The 13,013-nt window shown below is 42.1% G+C and overlaps 1 protein-coding gene across 1 annotated transcript; it reads right to left on the bottom strand.

Moving 5' to 3' along the window:
• Positions 1-226: 226 nt before the first annotated feature.
• Positions 227-3,565, bottom strand: LOC136959559 (cytochrome P450 2J2-like). Its single transcript, XM_067253932.1, has 9 exons — positions 3,177-3,565; positions 2,760-2,922; positions 2,512-2,661; positions 2,122-2,282; positions 1,721-1,897; positions 1,492-1,633; positions 1,225-1,412; positions 984-1,125; positions 227-856 (listed from the first exon to the last, which is right to left on the bottom strand). Exons 1-9 carry the CDS (start codon positions 3,357-3,359, stop codon positions 681-683), a joined length of 1,482 nt encoding a protein of 493 aa, XP_067110033.1. The 5' UTR covers positions 3,360-3,565; the 3' UTR covers positions 227-680.
• Positions 3,566-13,013: the final 9,448 nt, after the last annotated feature.

Genomic DNA, 13,013 nt, shown 5'->3' with positions numbered 1-13,013 from the left:
TGAACGTTATTGGTTAACTTCAAATATTTTACTCAAGATATCAGCACTCAGTAGCTATCAAATCGCCATCGACTACTAGTGTTGTTTATGTCTGGACCAAGATGGCGACGAATCAGCTGTACACCAGATAGTCTTGTGGCATTTACAAGACAGCTCAACAGCGCCACCTTGGGTTTATTTTTCTTTCTTTATTCCGAAAAGAAGACAAAATCAAAGCTGCTGCCGTTTTTTTATTAAAGAGTAGCATCAAATTACTGTAGTACAGAAACCTCAAACTGTGTGTCCTTTATGGGGTAATGCGTGTTGCATATTCAGTTACTGTAATGATAAATAGTAAGTACCTTTATGGTAGACAACCTTTATGCTGTATGCTGCCAATTAGTAGCTATTGGGAAATACATTTGCATGATATAAACTCAATATCTAAACCATGTTGTAAGTTTTGCTGTTATGAATGTCCAGTTTAAAGTCAAACTAGATACACAGTACACAAAGTATTAGACAGTATTAGACAGTATACAGTTGACAATAAGTAATGGTGCTGTTTAGCCTGATAAACTATCCTAAACTCAAAGTGAAGGATCCCAATCGATTTGCGAAACAAAAAAAACAACATATTTGGTTGAAACCAAACATCACTGACAGTAAACTGAAAAACTACAACATTCCATTGTTGGCAGTCACCTTGAGGTAACACAAATTTTGAATGGTTTTGGGGACAAGATGGCAGATCCCTGTGGCTCCAAGATGGGCTGTTCTCCAGGAGCTGGAGAGATAGTAAACCTCTGGAGAAGGGAGGTGAAAAAGAGGAAGAGTTCCATATGGGCAAGTTGCTCTCCTAGACACATCCTCTTTCCTGTGATTGAAGGGGGGGGGGGGGAGGTTGTCAGGTGAAATGATTTCTTATTTATAATGTAATTTTACAAGGAGGGCCAGAAATTAGGCAATGTCTATGACTATTAGAGTATTAGGCTATCACCAACCTGCAGAGAAAGGGAAAAAGGCCCGCCTTTTAAAGAAATGCCCATGCTCATTCAGAAAGTGCTGGGGGTAAAACATGTCTGGTTTCTCCCATTCTGTCTTATCATTGAGCACTGATGAAAGGTTGGTGTTCAGCACAGTTCCCTATGAGGCAGGAACACCCATTTATGTTGACACTTCATGGCATATCATAGCAACCATGGCATAAAAGTCCTAAATGACAGAAAAAAAGATTTATCGTACCTGCGGAATAAAATATCCTCCCACAGTAGTGTCTTTGCTAGCCATCCTGCTTATATTGAGCGGGATTAAGTTAGCCACTCTTAGCGTCTCATGAATGACAGCCTCAGTGTATGGCATGTTGATTTTGTCAGTCATGCAAGGCGGGCGAGACAGTCCAATCACACGCTCTATCTCGTCCTGGACCTTCTCTGTTGAAATGAAAGAGCAGGGGATAAGGTCTAGCGGACGGATGGATGGAAATTAGTCAGACAAATGGTGAGTACCTACCCTGCACTTCTGAGTATTTCATCATGTAAAGTAGAGCAAAGCGCAAGGTGTTGGTGACAGTCTCCGTTCCAGCCTCAAACAAGTCCAAAGTACAGAACGCCAAGTTTTCTGAGTTAAACCCAGCCTCAATGTCATTCTTTCTCTGTAAATTGCATAATCCAAGGGATTATAAGATATTAGGTATTTAAAGAACAATGCATAAAAAAAATTGACATGGTTATTCAGTAACCTTGTCTATTTCTGCAATGTAGGTGTCAATAAAGTCCCTGTGGTTAAAAGGGTCCCAGTCCCTCTTGTGTTTCTCTATTTCCTTTCTCAGGAATAATATGAGCCTGGCATAGTTGGAGAAGATGATGTTGTGGGGGCCAGGTAAACGTTTGAAGAGCCATGGGAATATGTCATACATCTGAGGAGAGAACAGAGGATCCTGGTAGATAAACACAGTCATACCTGATAGAGATTTCAACAGACAGTGACCATGTTACATGGTACATATCCCCCACCAGCTACTATGGTGGGGGGATATGTAGGTATAGAGCAATTGTTATCATGTTATAGCACAGATTTATTTTCTCCATATAATTATGGTAATTTTTGGAACTCAACAACTTGACAAACTGTGTGTCACACCTGAGCAAGCGGTGTGCCGGCCAGTAGAATTGATTCTTGGCTAAGTTGCAGAAGGTTCTGGAAATCAATGTCATCGTAGTCGAATCGCTTCCCAAACACCAAGGATCCAATGACATTGGCAGCAGCATTGTTTATTATAACATGGGGGTTGAAGGGACCTCCTGTTAAGGAAAACTCAGCAATTTTACAAAAATCAGCCATTATTTAATTAAGCTATCCAATAATTGTGAAAGTGTAGATTCACATAAACATGTCACTGTTACACCAAACATACATAGACCTATAGTTACTGTTGGTCCTACCATAAAAGTTACAATGCTGAGCATCAAGTCTGCTCAGATATTAAAACAAAGAAATGATGTGACGGCACAACTGAAGTCCTCCACTTACCCATTTCCTGTTGGAAAGTCTCACACAGGAAGCTACATTCCAGCTGTATGTGACATTCCAGGGTTCTTTTTCCTTCACCAAAGTGTTTCAAGTGGGCCAAAGAAAACTGCCTCTGTCTCCTCCATTTGTACCCATTGCTCACAGAAATCCCTTGAAATGGTTCACATTACTTTAAGAATGAACATTGTAACATAAATAAAGAAATGTACAGGAAAAACAACAACAACAATTTGATTTACATATCTTACCACATCCTTTAAAAACTTCATTAAACAGTGGGGATGTTGGTCGATCTAAAAAGTTGTCTCCCTGCGTCACCAAAACATCCTTCACCATCTTGTATCCTGATACAAACACTATCTTATCTGCTCCCCATTGAAGGCTGAAAACGTTACCGAATTGTTTGGCAACCTGAACACATTCACAAAATAGCATATACTTAGCATAAGACCCAACATAACCACTTACTTTAATTAAACTACAATCAAACTAAATGCAATTCAAGTCTAGGGAACAGGGTGGCAAGAAGTGAAAGCTTGAGAATTCCCTGTGTGTATTGTAATTGATTGGCTTTCTAAAACACAGAGTTGAATGTTAATGCTTGTGTCTCACATACAATTTTGATACATACAAGCTGTCACATACAAGCTGCAGGTCAGTATTACCTTGTCCATTGCATGGTGGTCGAAACCAATAAAGACATTCCCCAGGAAAGGAAGAGGCCAAGGTCCAGGTGGAAAATTAGGAGTGTTTCTATTCTTGATGAAATCAGCCAGAAGAAGAAAAACAAGGAAAAGAAAAAGTCCACTCTTTAGATCCAGCCAATCCAGAACTGAATAAACCAACATGCTGCAAGTTCAATGTCACAGGAGAAAACCTGGGAAGCTGAGATTTGAGAAGAGAATAGTTCTTGAAAAGTTCCCCTGAAATCTGAATACTCATTGATTTAGAATGGTTTAAAAAAATAAACTTGAGATCTGTTATTTCCTCTCTCTTTCTGTTTCTCTCTGTCTCTCTGTCTCTCTGTCTCTATTTGTCCCTTTCTTTCTTTCTCTCTCTCTCTCTCTCTCTCTCTCTCTCTCTCTCTCTCTCTCTCTCTCTCTCTCTCTCTCTCTCTCTCTCTCTCTCTCTCTTTCGCTCCCTCTCTCTGTCTCTCTCTCTCTGTAAACAAGACTGTTAGGTTCTCCCCTCCCCCATTGCCTCTTTTGCTTATTCACCCTTTTCCCTTTATTACCAACAATACCAAAACCTGAACTCTAATGTGGTTGCCAGCCACTCTGGAATCACCTATTACATAAGGGCTGCTAAACAAGCACCCTATAAACACAGAGGGACAAGGGTCACTCTTTTTTCACTTCTAAAGCAGTCGCCTTCTTCAACATGAAAACAGTTGTGAGGTGCCTGTCTCAATGCACTCTGTGAATATAGGACTGTACTAAAGGCTAATCATTCAGTCATGAACTGATACTGTCATTGCTTTATTGCACCTGTTGATTATTGACCTAATCATAGAACTTGGGAGTCTAAAACCACAAAGTCCTCTTGTTTTTTTTTCTCATGATTACTATGTAACAACAGTCTCATCGGTCAGACAGGAATGTTCAGGTGGAAAATTCGGAGTGTTTCTATTCTTGATTAGTAAATCAGCCAGAAGAAGAAAAACAAAGAAAAGAAAAAGTCCACTCTTTAGATCCAGCCAATCCAGAACTGAATACACCAACATGCTGCAAGTTCAATGTCACAGGGGAAAAACCTGGGAAGCTGAGATTTGAGAAGAGCATAGTTCTTCAAAAGTTCCCCTGAAATCTGAATACTCATATATTTTGAATGGTTTCAAAATGGTTTGTTTACGTAATCTATGGCTGAATACAATGATACAATGGATATCTAAACTGGATTCCATTACAAGGGTGTTGTAAAATATTTGAGAATATTGTTTTCATACTCAGAACACAGAAATACACGATAACAAATATATTTTACATATATGTACACAGTGTACATCCCAACCAACACAAAGTTGAACATACAGTGGTTTACATACAAAATAACAGAATAATTTACTGTATAGTGTATACAGTTACATTATTATTATTTTTCTTTGTATTTGCCGTAATGTTATGGCGTTATTTTCTAGGACCATGTTCATGATTTCAGTTTCCTGTTCAGGAGACGGAAGACGTTCCCGACCACCTTGTGTTGGTAATCTTTCAGTTCTGCCAAACATATAGTAAAATATTGTAAATACTGTGTAGGAATACAAAGTAGGAATACATTTTCCAAATACTTGAAACATACTTTATTTTTACAGTCCTACAGAACAGTCCACAGGCAATACTTTACTACTGTACTCATTGAGTACTGTATTGATATGCAGTAGGCCTACTGCAATTTTGTAGTGAGAGTAGATTTCTTACCTATTCTCATTTCGGAAAGTCCCGATGATGGATGCTACAGTGTGCCTGCTCAAATTTGGCTGTACTTTTTGCCCCGCCTCCATCATTGTTAGACCATGGTTGACTACATGGTCAACCAAAGCGGTTCGGATCTCATCAGAGATTATGGTCCTTGGCCTTCCTCATCCTCGTCGTCCCTGTCCTCCTCCTCTTACTCTCACTCCTCTGCCTCTGTTTCCAATGTTGGCATCCATTGCTCAAAAACAGAAAAGGTCACCTGTTGCCCTTTTATTCTAAAGCTCTGATTGCTAATTGTAAAACTGTGTGACAGGTGTTTGTCCATGCGATGAGTCAGTGTGCGTATTTGAATGGCAGTGTGTTCTTTGTGAAAACAAAAGATTTTCTTCATGAAAATTGTGCCAAATGCAGAGAATTGTGTGTAGTGTTTTGAAAAAAGTGTGTGTTAGAACTGCAATTTGAGTGTAAAGCAGGAATTGTGCTTGTAGTTTAGCACAATTGGTTCATGGGGTTGGTGCATGAGTTACAAGTTGTGGTCATTGTGTCTCAAGTACCAGTATTTGTGTGTAAACAATTGAGAAAAACTGTAATGTCTCTCACTCACTCACTCTCTCTCTCTCTCTCTCTCTCTCTCTCTCTCTCTCTCTCTCTCTGTCTCTCTCTGTAAACAAGACTGTTAGGTTCTCCCCCATTGCCTCTTTTTCTTATTCACCCTTTTCCCTTCATTACCAACAATACCAAAACCTGAACTCTAATGTGGTTGCCAGCCACTCTGGAATCACCTATTACATAAGGGCTGCTAAACAAGCACCCTATAAACACAGAGGGACAAGGGTCACTCTTTTTTCACTTCTAAAGCAGTCGCCTTCTTCAACATGAAAACAGTTGTGAGGTGCCTGTCTCAATGCACTCTGTGAATATAGGACTGTACTAAAGGCTAATCATTCAGTCATGAACTGATACTGTCATTGCTTTATTGCACCTGTTGATTATTGACCTAATCATAGAACTTGGGAGTCTAAAACCACAAAGTCCTCTTGTTTTTTTTTCTCATGATTACTATGTAACAACAGTCTCATCGGTCAGACAGGAATGTTCAGGTGGAAAATTCTCTTTTTCTTATTCACCCTTTTCCCTTCATTACCAACAATACCAAAACCTGAACTCTAATGTGGTCGCCAGCCACTCTGGAATCACCTATTACATAACGTCTTTGTTTATAGTAGTATTCCTCTGCCATAATAGTTCATGGCAAAAGAGCATCAAGACAACATATTCCAGAGGCACCTAGAGGACTTGCTTGAAACTCAATCTTCCACCAGGGGGCAGATTGGTGCTGGTTTCTCCACTTCTGTTCCAAATCTGCCTTGACAACTAAGCAGGTGCATCTGTGTCAGCTGATGACATCAGCTGACAAATGCATGTTGGGAATGAATGCCTATTCCAGCCTGTAATACTGTTTGGAAAATATTTAAATATTTAAGTTATTTATAATTATACAGAGAATCAATGTGTTGCCATTATGTGGATTCCAGCAGGAGGTTATATGTTATACCAGCAAGTGGCAGTGTTGCAGTCCCTGTTGAATTATCCAATTGTCTCTGGGCAGAAAATGCTTTACAGCAAGAAAGGCTGAGAAAAAAAGAATCAGGAGAAAATGAGGTCATCCTTTAAAGCGATAGTGACACTCACTAGTTCTCTACTCAGACTACAGTGTAAAGGACAAGTGTGCTGTGCTACCTTGATTCTTTCCGGAGCCTCAACCACATGTTTGAAATGAGTGAAAGTGTATGTGCAATACTGCATGTGTGCATTAAAAGAGATAATTAAACAATGAGAATTAAACAATGTTCCAGCATTTTCCATTGTACAATGGATTGAGGCCTAGGCTCTGCCTTGTTAGCATACAACCTTAGTTCCAATGCCTTAGGCTAAAGAGAAACATCATACATTATGAAAATTGGTTAACCAACACTCTCTCCAAATTGCTCTTACTCTTTGGGTTCCCTTTTTACTGGTTGTGTCATTGTGTTTTTCCCCTGTTACAGTAATGTGACACACTAGTCAGATATGAGTCATGCAGCTTTCCAAATGATCCATCAGAATCAAATGCTGATTCAAAAGAAAATATTAATAGTGGATTTTCCAGCAACCATATTTTCAGAGGTGGCATCAACGAGTTTCTCAGTGAACTTTCCCCCTGAAAGCATAGCGTCTTCACATGACAATGAAAAACTACTGTTTCTCTAATCAAAAACATTGTGTTAGGGAGTTGGGGGAGTAAATCTCTCATACTTTCCCCTCTGAACCTCTCTGTAGCTCTGCATATAGAGCCGTGTCCAGGTCTGGACTGGGACTGAAAAACGGCTCGGGACTTTGAAACACAGACCGGTCCACAACCGTGTATTATTATTATAATTGTTTTGCATTATGCCGCGTCCGTTTGACCGGCCGTTCGGGAAATCTCCCGACTCTCCCGACGGCCAGTCCGACCCTGGCCGTGTCAAAGACCCAGTCATGGTGTCATCTTACGTAAGTCCCGGCTGTGTTGAGCTGGCCAGATAACACCCTGTTTATAGAGCTGACCCCAGTTTTAACCTGGTAGCACATCTCCTGTCTCCACCCAACCGTCAGTCAAACCAAATGGGCGACCCAAAAACATTTACTCAGCACCTTGTGCTTCACAATCTCTTTTTTGGCCTCCTTGTGGCATCAACCCTTGACACCACAGGCTAAAGATAACCCCAGAGTCATGTCAGCACACTAGTGAAACCCCCACACTTGCTCCTTATGTTAAGGTTTTTATGTTGTAAAGGGAATTTACAACATATGCAACAGCCAGTTAGTTACAATAGGGTTAAAATATGACTAGAAGGTAGTGTGGATAGATGGCTGCATTACTGTAATCATCATCTTATTTCTTCATTCTTATTTTAATGTATTTGTAATCACAACTTTTTGTTACAATCTGCTTTTTGTTATAGATGCTGTGTGTGTTCATTGTTATTCCTGATCAATACTGCGGCAACAGTGCTGTTTGTCTTTCTGTCCGTCAGTCAGTCAGTCGTCAGTCGTCAGTCAATCAGTCTGTCTGTCTGTCTGTCTGTCTATGGTTTGTATATGTCTGACACATAAAAACCGTGACACCCTCTCCAACCCTCTTGTAAGCAGTAATAGAGGGATTTTCCTTCCCACTGTCTCCCCCCTGGAATCCTATTTCCGGAATAGTGTTGTTCATTTGCTTGGTTTCCCAAAGAGACCGGGAATGACAGACCATGGAAAGGCAAGTGTGGCGCTGTGGCTGCAGAGAGAGAGGCAAGGCCAGGAATGAGAGCGAGAAGTAGAGAGAGACAGAGAGAGACAGAGAGAGACAGAGAGACAGAGAGAGACAGAGAGAGAGAGAGAGAGAGAGAGAGAGAGAGAGAGAGAGAGAGAGAGAGAGAGAGAGAGAGAAAGAGATAGAGAGAGAGAGAGAGAGAGAGAGAGAGAGAGAGAGAGAGAGAGAGAGAGAGAGAGAGAGAGAGAGAGAAAGCCATAGAGAAAGTGGGAGAGAGCTGGATCGAGTCCCTAACCAGTAAAGACAAGCCCAAGCAACAGACTTGACTGAAATAGCACAAGCGAGCATCCTTGTGGGGGCCATGAATTTCAACATGATGGGTGTAATGACACTGACGGGATTAGACATGCAACATTAACCATCTCAGAGTAGATGGGATGGGAGGAGGCCCGCGGCTTTCAGAGTCACCGACACCTTCTGTCTATCTGTTTGTCTCTCTCTCTGTCTGTCTGTCCGTCTGTCTGTCTGACAAATTCCTTTTTTTGTACACTTGGCGAATAAACATGATTCTGATTCTGATTCTGGTCTGTTTATCTGTCCGTCTGTCTACATCTGTCTCTATCTGCATCCACACAATCCGCTTTCTTTCTCTCTTACTCTCTCAAAGAGCACCTCATGCTTGTTCTCCACCTGAAAACAGGGAACACTGTTTGACATCCTTGGCAAAGACTACAACAGTAAGAGGAGTAATTGCAAAGGACGGATTGTGACAGGTTTACCAAGGATCTTAACAGACTTCCCTGTCTTTGGAAGACTAAAAAGGATTAATTAGTTCACTTACTGTAAATAAACCCTATTATGACAGTATGGCGTTCAAGTTGTCTGGACTTTGGAAAGAGGGCAAAAACTGGATAGAGATTACAGGTCAAAGAAGGAGAGATCTTGTGAATGACGGACAACATTAAACAATAATGCTACCCCTTGTCTTTTCTATGTATTTGTTTTGTTGAAAGACCGGGCCTGTCTCGGAAAAGGTAGAGAAAATATCACAAGTTATGAGTATTTGACTTACTATATTGCAACAGATGGGCTCAGCCATACACTGAGATGAGCTTCCCAGAGCCATTCTGAGGTTCCTGTCTGGTGAAGAAGCAAATCAACACAGGTGTAAAACATGAAGACTGAGGGTTAGGGTTAGGGTTTCCTCTAGGTGTTAAAACTAGTCTAATCACTATTTTGGAACATGTTGTGTTAGTACAAGCTGTGTCCTCAGTGTCATTAAACCCTCTCTCAGTAGCTAATGTTCCAGAAATCTCCCACATCCCTGTAGGTTGAGCAGAGTGGGCCTGGGTTATTTGAACTGACATTATTCTGAGGTGTTAACAGGATGTCCATGAATGTTTTGATCTTGTGAAATCTTTTGGATGGTTACTGTTTAGACACAAAAATCTGATTGCATTTCCTTCCTTTGTAATATCACAAGGTCTAATCCATTGAAAAATTTATGGTAAATGTCCCTCCACTTTAATCATTGTAATAGCATGCATTGGACCATGGTCCAAAAATTACATTCACTGACGTTTGCAAGTAGATAATGACATTATTGATCTTCCATGATGCACACTGCTCAAGGCCAATTGCCTTGTCTAAAGTAAATCTTAAATACATGACGCAGAATAACAATTCACTCATTACCTTATTCACTCATTACCAAGGAAGCCATATTTAGACACACTTGAAGCATGCAACCATTGTTTTAGTTGGAGAGCTTTATAATCCCTAATCCTGGTGTACTATTATCTCATTGTGTGTAGACTATCCAGTGACTGGCTAACATGTTTTTAGATAACTTAATACATTTGGTTGTATGTGTTGTAATGCTTGTATGCATGTCTGAGTATGTTTGTGACATGTGGGTGGGTATGTATATACTGTACACACTGTATACTGTGAATACATACAGTATGTGTGTCTTCTTATGTCATCAAAATGTCAATCGCTTTGCGGGGTCATGCCCTCCCTAAATGCATAGAGGCAGGAAGTCCATCTGTTTCACTGTGAACGAACAGCTATTACTCACCATCCCCCACATCTGAGGGTCTAATACTAGATCTACTGTACCCTTCATATCTCAAACTAACTGTGTCTCTGCGATACTTGTCCTCTGAACAATGCAACTGTTTTCCTCAAAAGATAGATCTTTAGAACTTGGTAAGTTAGGAATAAGTCTCTGGCACATGCATACAAACACATACACAAACTTGCCAAAATCCCCTCAATAGCTCCAAACTGCTTTGGCTTGCCTAAGGCTATTCAGCCGGGTTAAAGATGGATAAGAGAATGTGAGATGGATGCCCCTTGGAACTATGGGAGCTTGAAGGAGAGCTAGCACACACAGCAATCCTCTGGACAAGTTTGGCACCCGTGCCCGTAACTGTGGGCCAAAGCTCATGTTGCGTGCTAACTCTCTCCCTCCCCCATCCTCTCGTGCTCTCCCGCTCTGCAATTATATGCTGCGCTCCCACCCAAACATGCAAGAATAGGCCTCCTCAGTCAACAGACAAACCAACTCATTTTGTCCTTAAACCATGACATCATGACCGTTTGGCTGAACGCAAGATGCAGGCTTGATTTAACTTTGTCAGGGAAGTTGGTGTGTCACACAGAAATGTGATGGGCTAAACCATAACTTGCGTTACACAGTTCTGAGTTTTCGAAACTACACCCTAAAATGTATTACATAGCACCTCATGGTTCAACATGGAATGTCCTTCCACACTGTTTGCCCACACAACTGACATGAGTACATAAAAAAATTATACCATGTTGGAAATGTTGTTGAAGTGTTACCTGCGGTATGTGTTTGTGTGCAAGTGCTGCTGGGTTAAGGGGCACAGCTCCATCTATCAAGCAATGGGCAGCTATTGTGCCTTGCACACCTCATTTTCCAAATCTGCCTCGCAACAGAGTCCTCTCCCCTCTCCCTTCTGAGCGTTTGTGTGTGTATTTGTGTGTGTGTGTGTGTGTGTGTGTATGAGAGACAGCACCCATGGCAGGCACCTCCGCCTGGCCTTTCTAACAAAGACCTGTGGGTTTCAGCACAGCCCCTCTTCTCTTGCTCCCACACGCTCATAAATAACAGCACAGAGTCGTGAGCCAGGCCGGAGAAAAAAATGGATAGAAGAGAACCATTTAGGCCGTCCTCCTTTGCCTTACAACCGGCTTTTCAATGACCACCCCCCCCCCCCCCCCCCCCCTCCCATTCTGACACCAACCTGAATCATCTCCACTGCTATGTCAGTGAGGGAGAAGCCATTTAACGGGCCCCGGGGTCATTGTTAAGGAGGGGGGTTAGGTCCTCAGTGCCAGGGTGTGTGAGATGGCAAGGAGGGTCAGAGGTGAAGGTCACAACATAGGAGGGAGGGCAGGGAATAAATCCTGTATCCCTGACGACAATGGCCGCTGTCCCCCACACCACACACCCCCGACAAAGGTCCCATTGTAAGCAGCGATGGGTTGTTGTGTGCTGAAGCTGTGCCTAATAGAGTTATAGTGCTGATTTGATGGCTAGTGTGCAGAGAATCATCCTGTCTCCAAGGGTCTTTGCTAATCCTCCCCCCCTCCTCTAAAATCACCCCACTCAACCTCCAAGATATTTTTCACCCTGCTCCTACATGTACCTGTGTGTGTGTGTGATTTGTGCAAAGGTGAACCAGGCATACTGTGTGTATCGGACAACATTAAGTTGTGACTTAATGGATTCAAGGGTCTTTTGACTGGAAAAGATAAGATGCTTGTGGTGGGTGGGGTGGGGGTATGGAAAGAAGAGCAGAGGGCAAATGACAACACCCAACTTTTATCCTTGTCACCAAAGCTAAGACCTTCAGGCAGTCACAAAGTGGAGTGCCTCACTGTCACCTCTGTTAGTTAGATTAGGGGCCAACACAGAAGAGTGAAATGGGGGGGGGGGGGGGGGGGGGGGGGCATTTTGGCAGGCAGGCAGATAGACAGACAATACTTGCAGGAAGAGTCAGCCTCCAGAAGATTATGGAACAGTGAGGATGTCGAGCATAAACTGTGTGCCACTTTTGCTGATGTTCCTACAGAATTGTTCCCCATATGGGTTGACAGTCTCCTCTCAACATTGGTTTCAGTTTTTTTGTGGCTTCTTTTGGCTTTTTCCTGACCTCCTTAAAGAACATGCTATGTTTCCCAGGGCCCAGCTATTTGAAGCTCATACTTTTGGTCATCATATTGCTGTTCCAGCTCAAGCTGCTCAGACACTGTACCCACTAACATTTCCACAATGGCAGGGTCCTAGGGGCCAGACCATAGACGTCCTACACTCTGCCCGCACTCCAGTTGCCTCTGGCACCATCCCCTGCATGCTTTGTGTTATGGTTCTGGCAGTTGCTCAGGGAAACCCCACAGTCTCTCCATAGAGAATTCAGAGCACCCTCTCAGGAAGGTTACCGTTATGCATCGCTTCAATGGTGGTGAATCCAGACAACAGCTCTTGGAATACATGCATTTCCCCAGCTTCACAGTGAAACAGCATGATTGAACCCAGGACACAAGTCTGAATAAACTCAGACATAAATTGTTTTGGCTTTATGATCAGTGCCAAGATAGTATGTGAAGTATAGACATCAACTGTAAACACAATTGAAATGTATGACTTTCCATTCATCTGAATACGCCAAAGCACATCTTGGTTTGTGTCACGATTCAGGCAGAATACAGATGAGTCATGTTAGCCAGCAGGCAGCTGGTGAAGCTTGTAGTATCAGCCTATTCTGTTAACCCCACGA

Source organism: Osmerus mordax, chromosome 16 (assembly GCF_038355195.1).
Source record: "Osmerus mordax isolate fOsmMor3 chromosome 16, fOsmMor3.pri, whole genome shotgun sequence".
In the NCBI taxonomy this organism is placed as follows: domain Eukaryota; kingdom Metazoa; phylum Chordata; class Actinopteri; order Osmeriformes; family Osmeridae; genus Osmerus; species Osmerus mordax.
This window is presented reverse-complemented; position numbering and strand designations above follow the sequence as displayed.

Coding starts and splice junctions, on each gene's coding strand:
- LOC136959559 (XM_067253932.1), bottom strand. CDS start 3,359: ATGTTGGTTTATTCAGTTCTGGATTGGCTGGATCTAAAGAGTGGACTT. Junction 1,413..1,491: donor GAAATACTCAGAAGTGCAGG/GTAGGTACTCAC, acceptor TCATTTCAACAG/AGAAGGTCCAGGACGAGATA. Junction 1,126..1,224: donor GAGGATATTTTATTCCGCAG/GTACGATAAATC, acceptor CCTGCCTCATAG/GGAACTGTGCTGAACACCAA.